The sequence below is a fragment of the Bubalus kerabau genome, chromosome 11, assembly GCF_029407905.1.
Source record: "Bubalus kerabau isolate K-KA32 ecotype Philippines breed swamp buffalo chromosome 11, PCC_UOA_SB_1v2, whole genome shotgun sequence".
Taxonomy (NCBI): Eukaryota; Metazoa; Chordata; class Mammalia; order Artiodactyla; family Bovidae; genus Bubalus; species Bubalus kerabau.
The window spans coordinates 74,550,872-74,571,901 of record NC_073634.1 but is presented as its reverse complement, the minus strand read 5'-3'; the positions used below and the strand labels follow the sequence as shown (position 1 = coordinate 74,571,901).

Below are 21,030 nucleotides of genomic sequence, written 5' to 3'. Positions count from 1 at the left end.
ATTTAAGATTTCCTCTTTCATATATCACCAATAATAAGTAAAATAAGAACCTTGTGCATAGAGAGAAAAACTTACTTTTCTCTTTTTCATAAAGAGGCTTCTTAACTTATGCTCCCTCACCCTTTCCTTGAAGAAGCTTTGCACATTTTTCTCTTATCTCCTTCTCAAGAGGGTGGAAAACCCCAACGTCTTGCATTGTTAGACCTGTTTTTAAAATATGCTTTAGTCTTAGAAAGTGACCAAAATCTTGTGTATCTTCTGTGTTCTCCCCTTCTAGGCCAAGTAATTCAAAGCACAAATGACTTCATATGTAAAAGTGGTCATGCAGCAGCAGTAGAGGAATTTTTATCCGAGTGAACATATCTCTGCTTCCCTTGATGGGAATGTTTTTCAACTAAGTTGTTTTCCACTGAAGTGCACTTGGAATGGCCAGAGAGGTCAAATGCATTTCCATGTATTGGGAGGTTGTATTTAATGGAAAGGAACTGCTTGGCATGTCGTTACTATGCATTTAATAATTAGATTGAATCACTTGAAATGAATTCAAATTGGTAAGAGGTGTTTGCCAGTTTATATGCTTTCATAATTTAAAAAAATTTTGTAGATATAGGCTGTAACTTGCCAAATAGCTAAAGAGAAATGATAGAATTAACAATTTAAAATGAGAGACTTCTCTGGTGGTCCGGTGGTTAAGCATTTGCCTTCCAGTGCAGGGGACACTGGTTTAATCCCTGGACTAAGATCCCATGTGCCACGGGGCAGCTAAGCCTGTGGGCTTCAACTGCTGGCCCACACGCTGCAGCTACTGAAGCCTGAGTGCCGAGAGCCCGTACTCTGCCACAGGAGAGGCCACTGCAGCCAGGGCATGTGGCACAACCACCAGAGAGCAGCCCCTGCTCACAACTGGAGAAAGATTGCTCGTGCAGCACAGAAGAGCCAGTGCACCACAACAAAGACCCAGTGCAGCCAAAAACAAGTAAATAAATGAGGTGAATAAAGAGTTTAAACTGAGGCAACTGAAGCTTTTTCTTTTTGTGTTGGAAGAAGGACTTGAATACTTGACCAAGAAAGGGAAGATTGTGTATTTTTTCTATATGTCAGTGTTTAATGATGATTTCTGAAAGAAATGCATAGCCAGCTATATAATGATCATTTTGAGTTTTATACTGTGTTGTTATATCCTGTTGATACTTTAAATGTGGTCTTGAGTACCTCAAAAGGACCTCAGGCTCTTGAGATTCAGAGGTTTGCCAGTGAGGAGTTTATACTCTTTTTGTTCAGTCACTTCACAGCAAGGGCTGTCTTTGATTCACTGTAGAATGCTGAAGCTCCTGCTTTTTCCTCTGTTCATCAAGTCTTTATTGGATATTCCCGAAGAGCTATCTTTCCTATAAGTGAAAGAGCATTTAGTGACTTTTCCATTGTCATTTATTCCCTAAGTCAACCCACTCATTGGGGAAAAATCATTATTATTCTTTTAAAGGATATATTTCTTTACCTTCTGTTTGTTTTCTTTTGATAGAAGACTTCTCTGGTGAGATTGGTCATGGTATTACTGAATGTGATTTTTTGGTATTATATAAATGAAATGTGTTAACATTTGGAATATTTCCATAACTCAGTAAATCAGTATTTTCTAAATGACCAATGAATGATGGTGCAAAGTCATGCATGAGTAAGTTTCATTTAAAGTACAGGATAGACAAATGGAATTTAGGGTAAGAGTGTGAAATATTTATCAATATAATTTTATCCTACTGATTAACACAGGGAATTGCATTCAATATCCTGTAATAAACCATAATGGAAGAGAAAAAAAGTAGTTTTAGATTCCACATTACAACTAACCTTTGAGAAACCACCACTTGTTGAGTTTTGGTGTAGTATCAAAGAAGAACATCCAGAATTATTTGGAAAGGCTGTAAAACTACTCTTCTTTTTTCGAAGTATGTATTTGAATGAGGCTGTATTTTCTTCATATACTTCAGCCAAAACAACATATTGCAACATTGAATGTAAAAGCACATATGAGAATCCAGCTCTTTAATTAAATCAGACATTAAAGAGTTTTGCAAGAATATGAAACAATGCCATGCGTCTCATGATTTTTTGGGAAAGTACAGTTTTTTCATTAAAAATGTTTTTATGTTAACATGTAGTAGGATTGTTAATTTTAAATGAATTAGTATTTGAAACTTTCTGTTTTAACTTTTACTGTAGTAAATTTAATCCATATAATTCATATATGTAGAAGCTCCTTGGGGTCCCCAATACATTTAAGAAGGTTCCTGAGACCAGAGTGTATGAGAACCTATGCTGTAGTGCTTAAGCGGGGACTTGGAGCCAAATTGCTTACGTTCAAAACTCAGCTTTATTATTTAATAGCTCTGTGACCTTGGACAAGATACCAAACTACTTTTGGCCTCAGTTTCTCATCTAAATAAAATGCTATAGTAATGTAACTTGTAGGTTGTCTTAAGGATTAATTTGAATATATGAAAAGTTATTAGAATTTATATAGTACTCAGCAGGCTATATAATTATCACCTTTTGAGCAATTATAATGTATTGGTGTTTTCCTTTATAGATGCCAGATTTCTAAATTTCCGGAGATTCAGTGTTTTGCGGTATTAACATGGTCTGTCATCAGTAAAGTCCCAGATACCCTTAACTTCTCTACACCATTCCCCCCGCCCCAACCCCGTCAAAGTCAGTGGTTCTCAACCTTTGCTGTATTTTAGAATCACCTGGGGAGCTTAAACAAACAAACCCTCAGTGCCCAAGACACACTTCAGACTGACTCAGTTAAACCAGAATCTGGAGGTGGGAATAGGGACCAAACATAGTATTTCTCACTCTTGAAGCCTGAATATTCAGATCCTCTGCCCTGAGATTCTGTCTTTCCTTCCATGTTCTCAAATAATTTATTTATTACAGCTGATTTCTCTCTCATCTTTTGTATCACTACACTTGGAGGGGCGGTAGGTGTTCTCCCTGCTCAATGCTGCTGCCAAGGAAACCATCGTTCCGTTTTCCCTGACACCCCATCCCCAGCCCTGAAACTCAGCCCATCAGACAGAGGGGGTAGGACACACCCCTCCCTCCTTGTTGTTATCTAGAGACATCCTTTGAAGATTTTGGCACATGGCTCACAGTTATTTTCTCAGCACTGTTGATTGCTCTTTTTGTGATTGCAGGTGATTTAATATTCACATAAACGCTCCTTCCCACATGCGGGCCTCTCAGTCCCTGACTTCCTTTCCTACAGGGATCTTGTCCTTCCTCCACCCCCCTCAGCCAGACACATGCTCAGCCAGTCCTTGTGAGTACCCATTACAGATCAAACATCCCGTTCTCTGACCACACCTCCTGTCTTTTAGAATTCATTTTTTTTAGAATCTCCCAGCTCACCAGAACCATTGGTCCTGTCATTTTCCCACCAACTCTCACTTCTCTTATGAACTTACTTTGCTTTTTCTTGGCTTAGGGCGTCCATGTCCATAATTACAATCATTCTTCTGCAAGCCCTCAAAGATCTCTTGCCCCTCTTTCTTTCTATTGTACTTATCTGGCAAAATCCCAACCTTTGTTAAATCTAAATTCCTCCCACTCTACATTGCACCCAGGCGAGGGAATTTATGCTGATTGGTCTCACTTAAAAATCATACCTCAAGCTCAGTGGGGCTTTTAGTGCTGTCTGGAATTCCTCCTCCATTTCCCCAGTTCATTCATTGTTTATTGTTCTAAATGACTATTGCATACTCTCGTCTCAAACTTCCTGTATCCCCTCCTTCTTCCTCACTCTCAGCCGATGGCCTTGTTTCAAGGAGAAAATGTAAACTCTTAGGAGAGAACCACCACAAGCTTCTATCACCGCATAGAACAACCTGCCTACATTTGTAATTCTAAGCTGGCCTTTTCTCTTGTACCTACAGATGGATTCTCTGTGCTCGTTTCTAAGGCGTCCCTCTTGGAGATCCCATTCTGCCTACCTAATTGTTATCTTCTCTGATGGTGTTCTGTGCCCACTTCCCTTTACAGCAGCATGTTCCCTTCTCTCTATGGGGATATTCCCTCAGACTATAAACATCTGAGCAAAACTTTCTCTTCCCCTCTGGTTACCAGTTTGCATTGTCTGTATCACGTTTCTAATTTCTTTCTACTCATTCTCTCTTAAAGCCTCTACAGTCAAGCTTCTGCTTCACCAAGATAGCCCTTGTGGAGCACACTGCTGACCTGTGTGTCAACATACCCAGCCGTCAGTTCCTAGGCCTCCTCTTACTCAGCAACACCATTTGGCACAGCTGATCACTTCTCTCTTTTGAAGCTCTTCCTTCACCAGTTTTCTCAGTAGCATTTATTACCATCTGATTTTGTTGATTATTTATTTTGGCCAATGAAACTGTAAGCTCCTTTAGCAAGGACTTGGTTTATTCCCGTCACTGCCTGTAACAGTGGCTGACACGGAATAGGCACTTGATACGTATTTGTTGAATATGTATCAACATACGTATACTGTGAGCTTAAAATACGTGACTGTGAGCGTAAAAGCAGCTATATACTTGTCAGATCTTTCCCATCTCCTTTCCTGGTCAGGCTATCACAGCCATGTCCTTTATCTTTTTCTCCGGACCTTGCATTTCCTAACTGTATTTTCTGTCATCTCTACTCCAGTCCTGTCTTTTTCAGGCTGAACCACCACCATTGTGCTTACGTGTCTGTGGGGCTCTAATGTTTACAGAGCGTTCATTTATATCTGGTATTATAGATGCAGATGGTCTGTGGATCTGAGTTGAATGACATTAGCATTTAATGCTGAATTTAGGTGCAGATGGAAGAAATTAAAATTATGAAAAAATAAGAAACAAGTCTTCAGGGCTAAAATTTTGGTCTTCTTAGGATGTTTTGGTTTCTTGTTTTGTTACTACCCTACTTTACACTTTACTATTTCTGCCTGCCCATAGTGGAATTCTCCTTGATTGTCTGCAAGAATTTTTAGAAAGCAGAAGAAATCAACAAGTTCAAGAGGCCCTTTTGACTTCAGCTCCGAGCTTATCATTAATTAAGAGTAGTCTGTTTTTCTCTTAGATTATTTGTGGGAATATGAATTGGTGCAGCTTCTATGGAAAACAGTATGGAGGTTCCTTAAAAAAATAAAAACTATAGAGTTGCCACGTGCCCAGCAATCTCACTCCTGGGCATATATCCAGAAAAACTAATTGGAAAAGATACATGCTCGCCAATGTTCATAGTAGCACTGTTTATAATAGCCAAGACATGGAAGCAACCTAAGTATTGCTTAGGCAGCATTCATTGGCAGATGAATGCTAAAGAAGATGTGGTACATACATACAATGGAATATTACTCAGCCATAGAAAGAAGGAAATAATGCCATTTGCAGCTACTTGGAGGTTAGAGATTATCATACTAAGTGAAGTAAATCAGAAAGAGAAAGACAAATACCCTATGATATCACTTACATGTAAAATCTAAAATATGATAAAAAGGAACTTATTTACAAAATAGAATCAGACTCACAAACTTAGAAAACAAACATGGTTACTAAAGGGAGAAGGGTGGGGGAGGGATAAATTAGGAGTTTGAGATTAGCAGATACAAACTACCCTATATAAAATAGAGACGCAACCAAGTCCTACTCTATAGCAAGGGAACCGTATTCACTATCCTATAATAAACCATAATATGAAAAAGAATATATATATACACATATATATATCTGTGTGTATAATTGTGTCACTTTGCTATACCCCAGAAACTAACAAAACACTGTAAATCAACTATACTTCAATTAAAGAAAAAAAAGTAGTCTATTTCTCTTAGATTTTCATCCCTCTTTCCCTGTATATTGATGAGCCAGTGTGATACTGGATTTGTGTGAAAACTCATTTGTTACTGGGCTTTTCTTTTTGGCTTCTACAGAACCTTGCCTCCTGGAATCCATCAAACCCCGAATGTCTCTTACTGGTGGTGAAGGAACTTGTGCAACAGTATCACCAGTTTCAGTGCAGCCGCCTTCGTGAGAGCTCCCGCCTCATGTTCGAATACCAGACGTTACTGGAAGAGCCACAGTATGGAGAGAACATGGAGATTTATGCCGGGAAAAAAAACAACTGGGTAAGGTTTTTCGAGAAAGGGAGAAAAAGGTCACTTTATCTGTAATAGAATAAAATAATCAATTCCAACATTCATTTATAATAAACCCTGGCCATTTCCTTAGATAAACATGATTGAGGATGCCCGGATACTCTCTCAGTCTCACACCCACAGCCCCTGACTTCTGAGTGTCTGCAGCTGGGAATATGAGTCTCCAAATTTTGCAGACTTCCCAGCCGATATCTTTGAGAAACCACATAAACATTAAGGTCTCTTCAAAACTCTGAATTATGAGAAAGTATATCGTATCTCAGCCAGACGGGAGAGGTCAGTAACTCTGGAGCTAACTAGCTTATGTGGAGCCTTTTATAATTTCTTTTACATTGTGTGATCCTTTAAAGACACAAGTCAGAGTGTATCACTTCTCTGCCCAGAACTTTCATATCCCTCTCTTTTTCTCACCGTAAAAGCCACCGTCTTTCCAGGGGTGTAAAAGAGCTCAGCGTGATTCCCGTCACCACCATCCTCCATCCATCGTTCCTGCTCTCTCTTCATCTCCTGCTTTCCTGTCTAAAAATAATCATCTCAGCCACACTAGCGCCTCGCTGTGCTGCAGACACACCAGACATGCCCCTGCCCTTGGGTCTGTGCATAGCTTTCCTGTCATCTGGCTTGTTTCCCCTATACAATCACAAAGCTAATGCCCTTCCTCCTTAAAGATTTTACTCATATGTGACTTTCTTAGAAATGCCTGTATTAACACCCCCAATTTTTTTAAACAACCTTTTTTGAGGTATTATTTTGATATCATATATCCACCCATTTTAAGTGTAAAGCAAGTTGAACAACCACCATCAATCCAGTTTTCGAATGGTTCCATCATCCCAGTGATATCCCTCAATGCCCATTTATAGTTAATTCTATTCCCACCCCCAGTTATGGGCAACCACTAATCTAGTTTCTGTCTATATAGGTTTTCTTTTCTGAACATTTCATGTACTTGCATACTTGGGAAATACTGTGGGTTTGGTTTCAGACCCACTTAAGCAAATATCAAAGTGAGTTACATGAATTTTTTGGTTTCTGAATATACATATGAGTTATATTTACACTACACTGTAGCCTATTAAATGTGCACTAGCACCATGTCTATAAAAAACTTTTGATATGTTCTGCTTAAGTCCAACGTATACACCGAGGAGGCATTACATAAGAGTGAATACCCCCAGAGATCATCGGGAGCCTACCACACTTCCTTATTATGTTTGTTGTTTGTCTCCTCCCAATGGAACGTAAAATTCCACGAAAGCAGAGATATTTGTTCACTGGAAATATCGTAAATACTTAGAACAGTGCCTGGCATATTGTTTACATTCCATAAACATTTGTTGAGTGAATGAATGAATGAGTAAACTCTAGTTTATTTAAGCACAGAGTAAGTTTAGGGTCCCTTCTCCGTGTTAAGCCTTTCAGATTTCTCTCAGTCTTTCTTTTCGTAGGTTAAACATACCTCTCCCTTTTTGATCTTCAGCTCTTTCTCAAAGGACATGTTTTCCAAGGTCTTAGATGTGATTAATGCCTTTGAATCAGTAGGACTAAAATTTATCCTTGTTACAAATCATCTTGTTTGTTCAGTTCAAGGCTTTTGGTTTGTTTGCACTTTGTAAATTTATTTCATTTTAAATTAAATTTGCTGTCTTAACCGTCTGCAAGTGTCAGTGCGGTAGTGTTAGGTTAGTTCGCCTTGTTGTGCAGTCACTCTCGAGAGCTTTTCCATCTTGTAAAACTGAAACTCTGGACCAATTGAAACACTAACTCTGTTTCCCTGCAGGCCTTGGCAGCTACCTTTCTACTTCCTGTCTGTGTGGTTTTTACTCCTTTAGACACCTCATATAAGTGGAATCGTCTAGCATTCGTCTTTTTGTGATTGGCTTATTTTGCCTAGCATACTGTCTTTGAGGTTCATCAGTGTTGTAGCATGTGACAGGATTTCTCTCCTTTTTGAGACTGCTCGGTATTCCAGTGTACACTTATGCCACATTTTGTGTTTGCATTCATCCATCAGTCAACATTTGTGTTGCTTTCACCTCCTGGCTATTGTGAATAATGCTGACTACACCTGAGTATGTACAAAGATACTCCTTTGAATTCTTTTGAATACATCCCCCAGAGTAGGATTGCTGGATCATATTGCTAATTCTGTTTTTAATTTTTTTTTTTTGAGAAATCTGTATAATGTTTTCCATAGTGGCTGCACCATTTTATATTTCTACAAGTAGTGCAGAGTTCAAGGTTTTTAAACTGTTATTTTGAAACTTTAATCTATTCATATGGATAGTAAGGAAAACTTTACTGAACTTAGTTTATCCTCTAATCCAAGCATTTCTCATATTAAACAATCAACTTAGTTGTCCTTTCAAAAGAGTTGTTAGGTTAATTTGGCATGACTTCTTGATGAACCTGTTTGTGTTGTCTTTAGTACTGATAGATTCCTTTAAAGACAGGAATCACTGTCAAACTAATTGGTCTTTAGTTTTTAGGATTTTCCTTCCTACCTAATTCCCCCTTTTAATATTAAGGCTGACTTTAAATTTATCCAGTTTTATGGTGCCATTTCTGATCTAAGAATGTTTGAAATTATGTTCATTGGCCCAGCTAATACTTGAATTGTAGTTCTTCTGAGTGTAGGAGTATAGTTAGGTAGTTTGAATTTATAGTATATTTAAAACTTTTAATTTAATGTTACTGATTCTCCATTCTTTACTTATAAAACCTACTACTGCTATGTTACCCCCAGATTATTTTCATATGCTGTTGAGTAGTTTGTAAGCATCAGGGCAACAATGATTATGGACTGAGGGGAAGTAAAGAAACTGAGAACCCTGTAACAAGACAAGGTGGACAATTGGAGGTTAAGCTTACAGCAGATCAACCCAAGGAGGAGATCAACAGAAGTAGGAGCTGAGACACTAGAAGTGAAAATATAGGTATATGAGTTAGTTCCTGGTCCAAAAACAGAACATAAAAGTGAGTCTTGCAGAATGAAACACATTGGAGCTTGATGTGCTGCTTCAGGAACATGGTAAAGGACAACTTGCTACTGGAATTCAAATACACCCCAAGAGTTTGGTTGACAAATGTGGGATGCTAGCAGAAAGAAAGGAGTTTGATTTTGAGGTGAGATCTTTTGAATCAGAGGCTTTATTAGTATCCTACTGCTGCTGTAACAAATTACCACGATCTTGGTAGCTTAAAACAACACAGATATATTACCTTATAGTCCTGGTGGTCAGAAGTCCGAGGTCAGGCTCCCTGGGCTAAAATCAAGTTGTTGGCCAGGCTGTGCTCCTTCTGGGGGTCTGTTTCAGGGCTGAAGAAACCAAAGAAATGGGCAGATGTGCTTCAGAGGAATTATCTTTGAGAAATGGAGAAGCAGAAAGATCCTCAGGGCTGTAGAAAGTAAAAACATTCTGGAGATTTTTGAAAGAAATTGCACTCAGGTCTTTAAGTGGATGATTTGCAGGCATTTAAATTAGAATGCAATAGTCAGTTGGAAGAATAGTTAGGTAACTAAGAAACAGTTATGGCAAACTTATTTTATCCTTTTAAGGAAGGTGAATATTATTAGATTATCTCATTTTCAGTAAAGCATTCAGTCATTCTCTCTTAGTATTCTACTGTGTGCTCCTTTCTTAGTTGTCTGAGTCTCTGGAAGAGCTACATCTAAGAGATTGGATGTACGTCTAGTTTGCCATCAGATGTCTTGTGAAATGTCACAGAGATGCTCCTTTGATCCTATTTTGTTCCTTCTTTTATTAGGTAATTGAAAGGCATGCTTTTCAGTTTTTCTGATAATACAGAGCTTGGAAAGATAATTATTTTGAAAGACTACAAAATCAGTATTTTAAATGATATTTATACGCTCTGGAGTGCTGCACCATACCTGTAAGATATAATTCAACAGGGCTAAGCCAGTATACAAGTGATAAAGAAAGTCTACTATGCTGCTAATGGTTGGAATAAAAAAAGCAGTCCTGGCTTTTGCTCTTGAAGATGTTAAAATCCAGTTAAGAAGACTCAACACGTATTTGTAAAAGATGAAATAGCAACGCTAAATAGATTGCCTCAAATGGCATGGACAGCCTGTGTATGAATTCAGAAGAAGACCCAATCACTGAGAAATGAAGTAACTATGGAGCCTTCACTGGTGAACCGGAATTGACCTAGGCCCTAAAGGAAGGTGGAGATAGGTAGCACTATAGGTAGAGGAGGTCAGCAGGTTATATGGTTGCAGAGAAACTTAAGAGGGAAATTCCCCAGTGTTCAGTGATTAGGACTCCACTGCAGGGGGCCCCGGTTCTCCCTCTGGTTGGGGAACTAAGATCCTGCAAGCCATGTGGTGCACCCCCAAAAAAGAAAGAAAAACTTACAGGCGTAGCATATGTGGGAGACAAGAATTATAAGTATTCATATGACTGGTTTACGGATCAGTAAATCACATCTCTTATGTCTTACTGTAGCAAGAAAACATTTTAATATGAAATAAATTGATATAGGAAATAAAATATGAAAACTAATATATTCTTTTAATAAAATAGAGCAAGAATCAATATGTTCTTCCTGGGCTAAATGTGAATCCATGTATTGTGGTTCTCCTGATCCTACTAGTCCACCTGATAAATATTTTCTGTAAGGAATCTAAGACTGTGCATAATGACTGAAGATCCTTGGATTACAACATCCTGTGTTCATTTGAGAGGATGGTGGCTTTCTATTCCCCTTTCTGTTTCCACCTTTGCCATTACTGAAGTTTTCTTTCTAGAACATATGTTTACATTCTTAACCTTCCATTTCTGCTCTAAAAGTACAAGGCTCTTAAAATCCTGAGATGCCTCTTCCGTTTTACCATCAGTTGGCAAAAGGAAAAATTTAAAAACCATGTAGAAGAGAGAGCGAAGGCTCTCGTCTCCTGTCAACCTTCTGACAAGCAAGTTAATTTGAAATACACTGCTTCTCCATGTCACTGCAGACACTCTTCTTTTTTCTCCCCAGTTTCCTGTTAGAGGATTTCACCAAGCGCACATTTGAAAGTAAACACTAAAATTAAAAAAAATATATCAGCACAAACTCTTTATTATTCTTTGCCATGGTCTTTTTATGAAGCCATCTCTCTTATTGCTTTGTCCATCTCCTTTAATGAATAGAGTTTTTAATGAGTGGGGTTTTGAACACTGTTTTCTTAGTCTGTGCTGGTTTTATAATTTTTAATAAATGCCATTTTTTTTTAAATCGAGAGAAAACAGACGATACATTGGGATGCAAGGTTACCTGTTCAGAATGAAGAGTTCTAATGTTCCTGCATGATCAGAGTAATTTTAAGAAGATATATTAAATAGTTGCAGATTCACAAGAAGTTGCAAAATAGTACAGAGAGGTCTTATACCCCTTCACCTGGTTTCCCCCAGTGGTTATATTTTATAAACCAAGACATTGACATTGACACCAAGTATGTGTATGCCATTTTATCACATGAGTAATTTCCTTTAACCACCACTGTAGTCAAGATACAGATCACCACAAAGACCTCCCTCCTGCTATTTGAGCAGTTATTTTTAAGATTAGAATTTTAATTTTGATGAATGTCCCAATGTAAGCTATAGATACTAAAATTATATATACTGTTTTGATACAATATATCAACATAAAGGTACATTATAAGTTTTCTCAATGGACAAAATTTAAGGTCTCACTTTATACTGTAAATAATCAACTGCTTTCCTGCTTGTGTCAGTAGTATCTAAAGAACCAATGTCAGTTAATAGTACCAAAGCACAGTAAGCAAATTTGTGAGTTTTTCTTTGGCTTTTGTTTTAATTATCAGAGCTCAAAGTTAGTTTATCATCCCTAATATTTTGATCAAAGGCATTTTTCTTTCCTGCTATGAAAAGAATGTTTTGAGATGTTCTAAAACCACATATTTTCACATATTTTACATATTAAAGATCACCAGTGGGTGATCTGTGAGATAAAACATTTTTTTAGCAACTGATTTTTTCCTTTTGTGGGAATTTTCTTAATAATGACATATGATGGAGACTGAAACAATTACCCCCGCCCCACCCCACCCCCCCTTTTTTTTTGCTGTACCTGGCCACAAATCCCAGTAAGATTTTAAGAATGTATGGCTTATCAACTCTGGCAACATTTTAAAATACCGTGCAGAGAAGAAAGGAGCCATTTCATGATAGCTCTTCATCTGAATTAATGACATGCTTTTGTCACCCCAACTTGCTGTGATATTATGTTTGAAGGAAAGTATATGAGCAGTGTTAAAAGATAAACTGAGACATACTAAAATTTTTAAGTTTATTTGAGCAAACGTTGATGCATGGTGGTTAGGAGCATTCTACTGCTAAGAGTTATGGGCAAGGGATTTAGAGAGAGGACTTGGAAGAAAAGCAAGGCAGTTGTTTGGCTAGAGCTTGAAGTGGTTGCATTATTTGGGAAAGACTAGTTGGCTGTTTGTGACTGGCTGTTCTTCTTAATCTTAAGGCATTTACAGGAAGTGATTCTGGCTTAGGTTTCCGTTTGCTTAAGTTGGCTACCAAGACATTAGAGTCATCTCATCCTTATGGTCTCCTTGTTTGATTAATTTTATAACAAGGTGGTTCGAGTGTAAGCTCCTTTAGGGCAGAGCCTTCAACAATACGTGAACAGTGAACTTTCAGATGTTCAAGCTGGGTTTAGAAAAGGCAGAAGAACAAGAGATCAAATTGCCAACTCCATTGAATTATAGAAAAAGCAAGAGAATTCCAGAAAAACATCTTACTTCTGCTTCATTGACAATGCTAAAGCCTTTGACTCTGTGGATCACAACAAACTGTGTCATACACTAGTCATATAACACACATGAGGCTACTGAGCACTTGAAATGTGGCTGGTCTGAACTGAGATGTATGCAAATGTGAAATACAGAGTTCAGGAAACTGGCACAGAAAGTGGTCTCATTAATAATTTTTCATGTTGATTATATGCAGAAATGATAGTTTTTTAGATATACTGGATATATATTTTTGAAATTAATTTCACCTTTTTTTAACCTTTTTAAATATGGCTATTGAGTTCATTTCAGTTCAGGTGCTCAGTCATGTCCGACTCTTTTCGACCCCATGAATCGCAGCACGCCAGGCCTCCCTGTCCATCACCAACTCCCGGAGTTCACTGCGACTCACGTCCATCAAGTCAGTGATGCCATCCAGCCATCTCATCCTCTGTCGTCCCCTTCTCCTCCCGCCCCCAATCTCTCCCAGCATCAAAGTCTTTTCCAATGAGTCAACTCTTCGCATCAGGTGGCCAAAGTACTTGAGTTTCAGCTTTAGCATCATTCCTTCCAAAGAACACCCAGGACTGATCTCCTTTAGACTGGTTGGATCTCTTTGCAGTCCAAGGGACTCTCAAGCGTCTTCTCCAACACCACAGTTCAAAAGCATCAATTCTTCGGTGCTCAGCTTTCTTCACAGTCCAACTCTCACATCCATACATGACTACTGGAAAAACCATAGCCTTGACTAGATGAACCTTTGTTGGCCAAGTAATGTCTCTGCTTTTGAATATGCTGTCTAGGTTGGTCATAACTTTTCTTCCAAGGAGTAAGCGTCTTTTAATTTCATGGCTGCAGTCACCATCTGCAGTGATTTTGGAGCCCCCAAAAATAAAGTCTGACACTGTTTCCACTGTTTCCCCATCTATTTCCCATGAAGTGATGGGACCAGATGCCATGATCTTCGTTTCTGAATGTTGAGTTTTAAGCTAACTTTTTCACTCTCCTCTTTCACCTTCATCAAGAGGCTTTTTAGTTCCTCTTCACTTTCTGCCATAAGGGTGGTGTCATCTGCATATCTGAGGTTATTGATATTTCTCCCAGCAATCTTGATTCCAGCTTGTGCTTCTTCCAGCCCAGCGTTTCCCATGATGTATTCTGCATAGAAGTTAAATAAGCAGGGTGACAATGTACAGCCTTGACATACTCCTTTTCCTATTTGGAACCAGTCTGTTGTTCTATGTCCAGTTCTAACTGTTGCTTCCTGACCTGCATACAGGTTTCTCAAGAGGCGGGTCAGGTGGTCTGGTATTCCCATCTCTTTCAGAATTTTCCACAGTTTACTGTGATCCACACAGTCAAAGTCTTTGGCATAGTCAATAAAGCAAAAAGATGTTTTTCTGGAACTGTCTTGCTTGTTCGATGATCCAGCGGATGTTGGCAATTTGGTCTCTGGTTCCTCTGTCTTTTCTAAAACCAGCTTGATCATCTGGAAGTTCACGGTTCACATATTGCTGAAGCCTGGCTTGGAGAATTTTGAGCATTACTTTACTAGCGTGTTAAATAATGTCAAATTGCATAGAAGGATCAGAATAGCTGGAAGGTCTGGAAAAGGGTGACCCTTTCACTGCTGGCCACGATGATGGAGTAGATATTCTGGTGACACCATTCTGCCACATGGAGCAGGGGATACAAGGGGCTTCTCATCATCTCTGTTTAATTTATGCCACTTGGGAGTTAAAGTCTGATGGCATTTCACCTGTGGCAGGGATAAACTTGTGTTTGCTCCTTTGGAAAAATGTGTAGCATGGTAGTGAAATCTATTAGAGTCACTTCTTATAACTGTCCAGGTTTGTTTGTTTTTGTTTTTAACCGCATGGAACTATTGGGAGTTGAACAGTATTTAAAATAATAGAACCAATGACAGGGGCTCTCAAATTTTTATTGTTTGTGTAATGGAATTTGCTATATTCGATTTTGACCTGTATGTCACTAAGAGTACTTAGGATCTTGTCACAACCATTTATTTGTCAGGTTTTTACTTTATTTACTAAAAGTGGTTGTGTGCATGTATGGGTGTGTATGTTTGGGCCTAAATTTCTTTATATCTCAAGATGTTTAAATGAATATGGTAGGTTTTTCAATCTTACTGATCTTTAAAAGGACCTTTATTATTATTATTTTTGGAGGCCTGGCGTGCTGCGATTCATGGGGTCGCGAAGAGTCGGACATGACTGAGCAACTGAACTGAACTGACTGATCAGTAGAAAATTCCAACTTTCCTTTAGCAGCAGGGCCTATCAAGTAGAAAAAACCTGGTTTTACAGAAACATATGAAGCACAGAGAAAATCCTTTGCCTGCACCTCGCAGAGCAACGTGTGAGGAAGGACTGGAATTGTGTCGCCTCACTTGTATTTGTGATGCCACTTGTTGGTTCTGAAGTCTTGGGTGCCTTGCCACATTTTTGGTAGTACTTAGCTGTTGGGGGCACCCCTTGCACAGTTTCCTCAGTGTGAGGAGAACATATGAGTATCTTCAAAGAACTGACTGAGTCCAGTTTTAAAAGCTTCTCTCTACATATAAAAGGAAGAAGATCAAGAATCTCGTATTTGAAGTGTTCTGTAAGACAGGTCCTCAGACTTTTTTTTAGGGCTTTGGGGAAATGTATGTATAACTGTACCCTACCTCTCCCAAAGAGTTGCCTGGTTTTCAATTCTTTTCAATGAATTTATGGTAACAGTAACTTTTTCATTGTAAAAACTGTGGAAATAGTGTTGATTAGATCAGGAGACACCTGAGCCAAGCAGAGTTCTTGCCTAGGAGTGTGGAGTTAGTTGTGAGAGTAAGATTGGTCTTGCTAGGAGTAGCTGGTCTATAACATGTATATCTAGGACCTTTTTTCCCCTCAAATTATCTAGTCAAAAGAATCAGAAAGTGGTAAATAGAGAGTAAGATGAAGCACAGAGAGAGTAGAGATAAGAGACAGAAAGTCCTGGGGGCATTAGAATTCTTTGAACTGAGGCTGGACTGCTTTTAAAATATTAGATTCCCTGAGATACTGCATATCTTTAAAATAAACTATCTTTTATTTGCTCAATTTAGTTTGAATTAGAATTCTCTCACCTGAAACTAAGAGTCCTAACTTAGTTACCTCCAATGCATCCTGTAAATATCTCCCTCCAAGCATCCCTTTGTAATATTTTGTCTGTTTGTCAAGATAGACTTTAAGCTCTGTGAATACAGAGACTGTATTTTGTTGATCTTAACATCTCTATTATCCAGCCTGGGACTTGGCATGGTGGGTGCTCAATAAATGCTTGTTGAATACATGAATGAGTATATGATTATAAGCATCTCATTATATATACTTCTAGTTTTATTTTTCAAATCTCTAAAATGTTTTTGAGTGGGTAATATATTCTAGTGTTCAGAAATCAAAATGTATATAGTAAAAAGTCTCCCTCCCATCATTGTCTTGTGTCCACCCAAATCAAACCTCCTTCCTTCCTTTTTCCTACCCCAAAAAGCGCTGGTGTAGCTTTTATCTAGTGTAGTTTTTCAGGGTTTCTTTATGCGCATATAAGCAAATACAAATACACACATACACATATATACATACATATATGTATGTGTGCATGCAAAGTTGCTTCAGTCATGTCTGACTCTGTGCGACCCTATGGACTAGCCTGCCAGGCTCCTCTGTCCATGGGATTCTCCAGGAAGAAATACTGGCGTGGGTTTCTTTGCCTTCCCCCTGGGGATCTTCCTGACCCAAGGATCAAACTTGCATCTCTCCTGTCTCCTGCATTGGCAGATGGGCTCTTTACCACTAGTGCCACCTGGGAAGCCCCTATATACATTGATATTCCACCTTTTTATGCAAATAGTAACATATATTACATACCCTGTTTTGCAGCTTACTTCTGACTTTATATAGCTCAGATCTTTTTTCCATATAAGCATTCCTTTAAAAAAATGATTGTATATTACTACACTGAATAATTGAACTGTAATTTATTTAATATGAATTTATTGTTGGGCATTAAAGTTGTTTTAAATCTTTCACTGTTACAAATAACACTGTGGTAAATAATCTTGTACATCTGACTTTGCCTGTGTTGCAGTATGTCTATAAGATAAATAACTAGAAATGGAATTGGTGGATTAAAGATCATATGTGTTTATAATTTTATCACCAGAATGCCCTCAGAATGTTTATACCAATTTATTAACCCAGCAGCAACATATGAGAGTGGTTGTTTCTCCACAGCATTGCCAGTTGTAAATTACACATATTTGCAGATTTCTGTCATGTTCCACTTTGCATAATGGCCAGGTAGCTCCTGTTAGACTAACCCATCCACAGATACAAAGCCATGTGCCTTAAGGCACTGGAGAGTGATCAAAAGCAGGCAGATATTAGGTGGGAGGTTGATACTTAGAAGGGAAAGCAGAGCTTATGGGATAAAATCTAAACATCTCATATGTGTGAAAGAAAGCAGGCAAATAATTTGATTAAGTAATGCCCAGATATTTTCAAATAGAATGGAAGACATGCATTTACAGATTTAAGAATCTCAACACACCCCAAACAAGACAAATGCAAGGAAAAAACAAGGCACGTCATAGTCAAAATACTGAAAACCAGACATAAAGAGAAAATCTTAAACCACCACAGAAAAGAACACTCTACATAGAGGTGAAAGTTATTTGTGTCACCACTAACTTTTCATCAAAAACAGTGGAGATCAGAAGACAGTGCAGTGCTATCTTTAAAGTGCTGATAGATTTCTCCCGGTCTGTTTGGTGAAAAATGATACTCAATTTAGTTTTAATTTGTATTTCTTTTGATATGAATGAGGTTAAGCATTTTTTCATATGCTTAAGAGTCTCTTGTATTTCTTTTCTGTTTATCCTTTCTTTTTATTCTCTTGGGTTTTTAATCTCTTCATTAAGAGCATTGTTATTTGTGGTGGAGTTGCAAATATACTTTCCTCAATTTGCCAGTTGTCTTTTAACTTTGTTGATGGTGGTTTTTCTCATCCAAGCAATTTTTATGATCAGGTAGTCAAGTTTGTCTATCTTTTCTTTTGTGGCTTTTGAATTATAAAGTCATTCCCTGCTGCCAGCTTTTATAAAGACAGTTGTCAGTGTTTTCTTCTATATGGTTTCAGTTTTTACACTGAAATCCTTAGTCCACTTGGAGTTTTTCCTTATATATGATGTGAAATATGGGTCTAAGTCTTATTTATTTCTAGATGACTACCCAGTTGTCCCACATTATCAGCCAGGCACTAAATCTTCTGGACTGGTTTCCTGTCCCATTAGTATGTCTGCTGATGTAACAGCAGACTATCCTGCTGTAATTACTTTGTTTTTATATGATGCTTTGCTGTTTGGTATAGCTAGCCTCCTTTCATTGCTTTTCCTTTCATTGCTTTTCTTCTTCACAGTTTTCCTGGCTGGTATTTAGTCTTTTATTCAGAATAGAAGACATTTATCAGTTCCTGGCTGGTATTGATTGTTTATTTTTCCACACGGTCTTTTGACTCAGCTTTTTAAAGTTCCCTCAAGTAATGAGCCCCAAAGCCTGGACAGGGGCTTCAGGCCAGGTCTTCCTGAATATGCTCTCAGAGCTGTCTTCCCTTTTATGGATATTATTTTTTGGAGATTTTAAATTATAGGAGTATTATTTTATTTTGGATTAATGACTGACTCACTCACTAGAAATATAAGCTCCAGGAGGGCAGGAATCATGTTTCTTTTACTCACTGCATTTGTAGTGCCTCATATAAGGCCTGGCACATGTGAGGCTCTTAATCCACAGTAATGAATAGGTGAATAACTTTTGAATCTTGAGGTTGAGTTTTGACTCTCTCTTATACTCTCAATGACTTCAGGCAGGTTTCTTGACTGTTCTAAGCCTCAGTTTTCTCATTTCTCAAGTCGATGTAAATGAATTATTCCTACTGAACTGGGCTTTGGGAATAACTAAATGATATATCTTAGAAAACATTTTTGTGAAGTGTGAGATGTTCTAATTAGACTAACTTTGGCTTTCCTTGTCACCTGTGGCAGATAATTATGCATTTAACAAGGAACAATCTCTAGATTTAGGCTGTTGGTTCTGAGTCCATTTGAAGATTCATCCTTACTAAGCTGTCACACAGCTGAAGTTAGTTACTCTTGAGTATTTCTTAGCTTTTAGCCACCTAAGCATTAAGACAGTCAATTTCAGATAACAGCTTGTTTGTTGACAGCAGACTGTCTCTAAGAAAGGAAATACAATTTCACTTTGCAGAGCAACCTTGTTTTGGAATCCATTCTGCACAAGATGTCTACCTGCCACTTCTGAAAGGAAAAGAGAACTACGACGCAGCTGCTGTTACCAGAAGAAAAGCTTAGACCTAATAAACAGCCAAAACTCAGCGTTGTTAGTTTAAGTTACTTGCCAATGTACTATAACTTGAAGGAAAGGGAGGATGTGCATATTTATTGCTAATGCTGGGGAGATTGCCATTAAAGCAGTTGGCAGAACGGCTGACATTTTAACGGTCGTAGGTCAGATCATCTTCTGCGTCTATCAAAGAGAAGATTTGACCAAGGATTGACAAAAAGGAAATCAGATGATTCTGTTGACTTGGCTGCATCTAAATGTCTCCTTTTCGGCTTACAGGAAAGATTGCTATGGAAGCAGTCTTTGATGTTGCAACAGAGTGGCTGTAAATTGCTTGACTAACTGTTGGAACTTCAAATATAAAAACACAGGAAGAGTCACTGTCTGAGGTCGAACTTGAGGAGTTTTCACTTGTGTTATGCTCCTCATGTAATGTTTGGGGCTCAGATTTTACATAAGATGTGTTTTCAATCACTGTTTACTCAGTTTCCCAAAAAAGGGTTCACTTACAGGTTGCAAGGAAAATCTGTGGCAACTGAAAACTGAATTCTAGAACCTTAGTCTCCAACGTTTCTGACGCTATTGGAAACAAGTGCAAAATTTTTTTTGTTCTCTCAAAGGCAAAATAAAGAATGTATAGTAGGCTTGAAAGTTAGAGATCATAAAGCACTTTTTATGGTTTCCAAAAAGTTCAAATTCTTTACACACTCTTAAGTTTTTTTATTATTAATTTAGTTATGTAAATCAACCCTTTTCTGATAAATAAATTAATATTAATCCCGAGATCAACATTTCTTTTATTGTGAATTTAGCTGTATAAATCAGTCTTTTGCCACCAAACATAAATTTATATTAGTTCTAGGATCAACATTTTGAGAAGGGATAAAATAGGGATCGTCTGAGCATTTTAAAAAGAATGTTGGGCAAAAATAGCCAGTAGAATAAAAATACATTGTGCAAGCTAAAATAGGGCAAAAGAGCTAAAATGCAGCCCATGGACTAAAATAACTGGCAGTTCAAATGAGTCCAAGGGCTAAATATGTGAATATCTTCCGATTACCTTATATGTAGAAGAGTTTTTAATTTTTTAAATTGCACATTTCACTTCTTTTGTTTTCAAAAATACTGTAAGAGCCATTGAGTTTAATAAACTACAAGATCGGAGTTTGTTAACATTTTAACCTACAGGTTGACATTTTTAGGCTAGTAGGTAGAAATGGCTATTTATTGATTGGTAGGGAGTTTATCTAGTAGGCATTTAATGTTCACTCATTTTATGAGTGATTCTTGCACAGCCTACAGGGGTTTAGCAGTGGTGCACACTGGGGAAGTTTCTAGGAGACCTGAGATCAGTGTTAGTGCTTATTTGTGCCAGAGACACTGACCTTGTTGCTGTTTCTTGAACATCCAGGTGGACTCCTGCATCAGGCCTTTTTACGCTTGTTCTCTTTACCTGAGATATTTCCGCCATGTTTCATATGGTTTACTTCCTCACCTCTTTCACATCTTCGATCAGTTGTTACCTTGTCAGATGCCTCTATGAAGAAGCTAAATGCCTACCATCTGAGACTTTTGAGCCAAGGAGAAATGTAATCTGACGAACATTGAAAGGATCTGTCTTCCTGTGGTGATGGGAATCAGTTGCACGTGAGCGATGGCTGCAGCGTTTAGGTGTGGTTGCAGTCATCCGGGCTGGA

At 38.1% G+C, this 21,030-nt stretch overlaps 1 protein-coding gene and 1 long non-coding RNA gene across 12 annotated transcripts in view; one reads left to right on the top strand and one right to left on the bottom strand.

Annotated features, from left to right (window-relative positions):
• BABAM2 (BRISC and BRCA1 A complex member 2) overlaps positions 1–21,030 on the top strand; it is a 470,493-nt gene that overhangs the window by 163,501 nt on the left and 285,962 nt on the right. For all 11 annotated transcript variants that reach the window (XM_055540629.1, XM_055540627.1, XM_055540626.1 and 8 more), the window contains one exon: positions 5,942–6,136. In XM_055540629.1, the coding sequence (XP_055396604.1) occupies positions 5,942–6,136 (195 nt within the window). The remainder of the gene's footprint in view (positions 1–5,941; positions 6,137–21,030) is intronic.
• LOC129623334 (uncharacterized) lies at positions 1,251–20,965 on the bottom strand. Its single transcript, XR_008700491.1, has 3 exons — positions 20,719–20,965; positions 9,389–9,485; positions 1,251–1,388 (listed from the first exon to the last, which is right to left on the bottom strand). It is a non-coding gene; the product is annotated as an uncharacterized LOC129623334 (long non-coding RNA).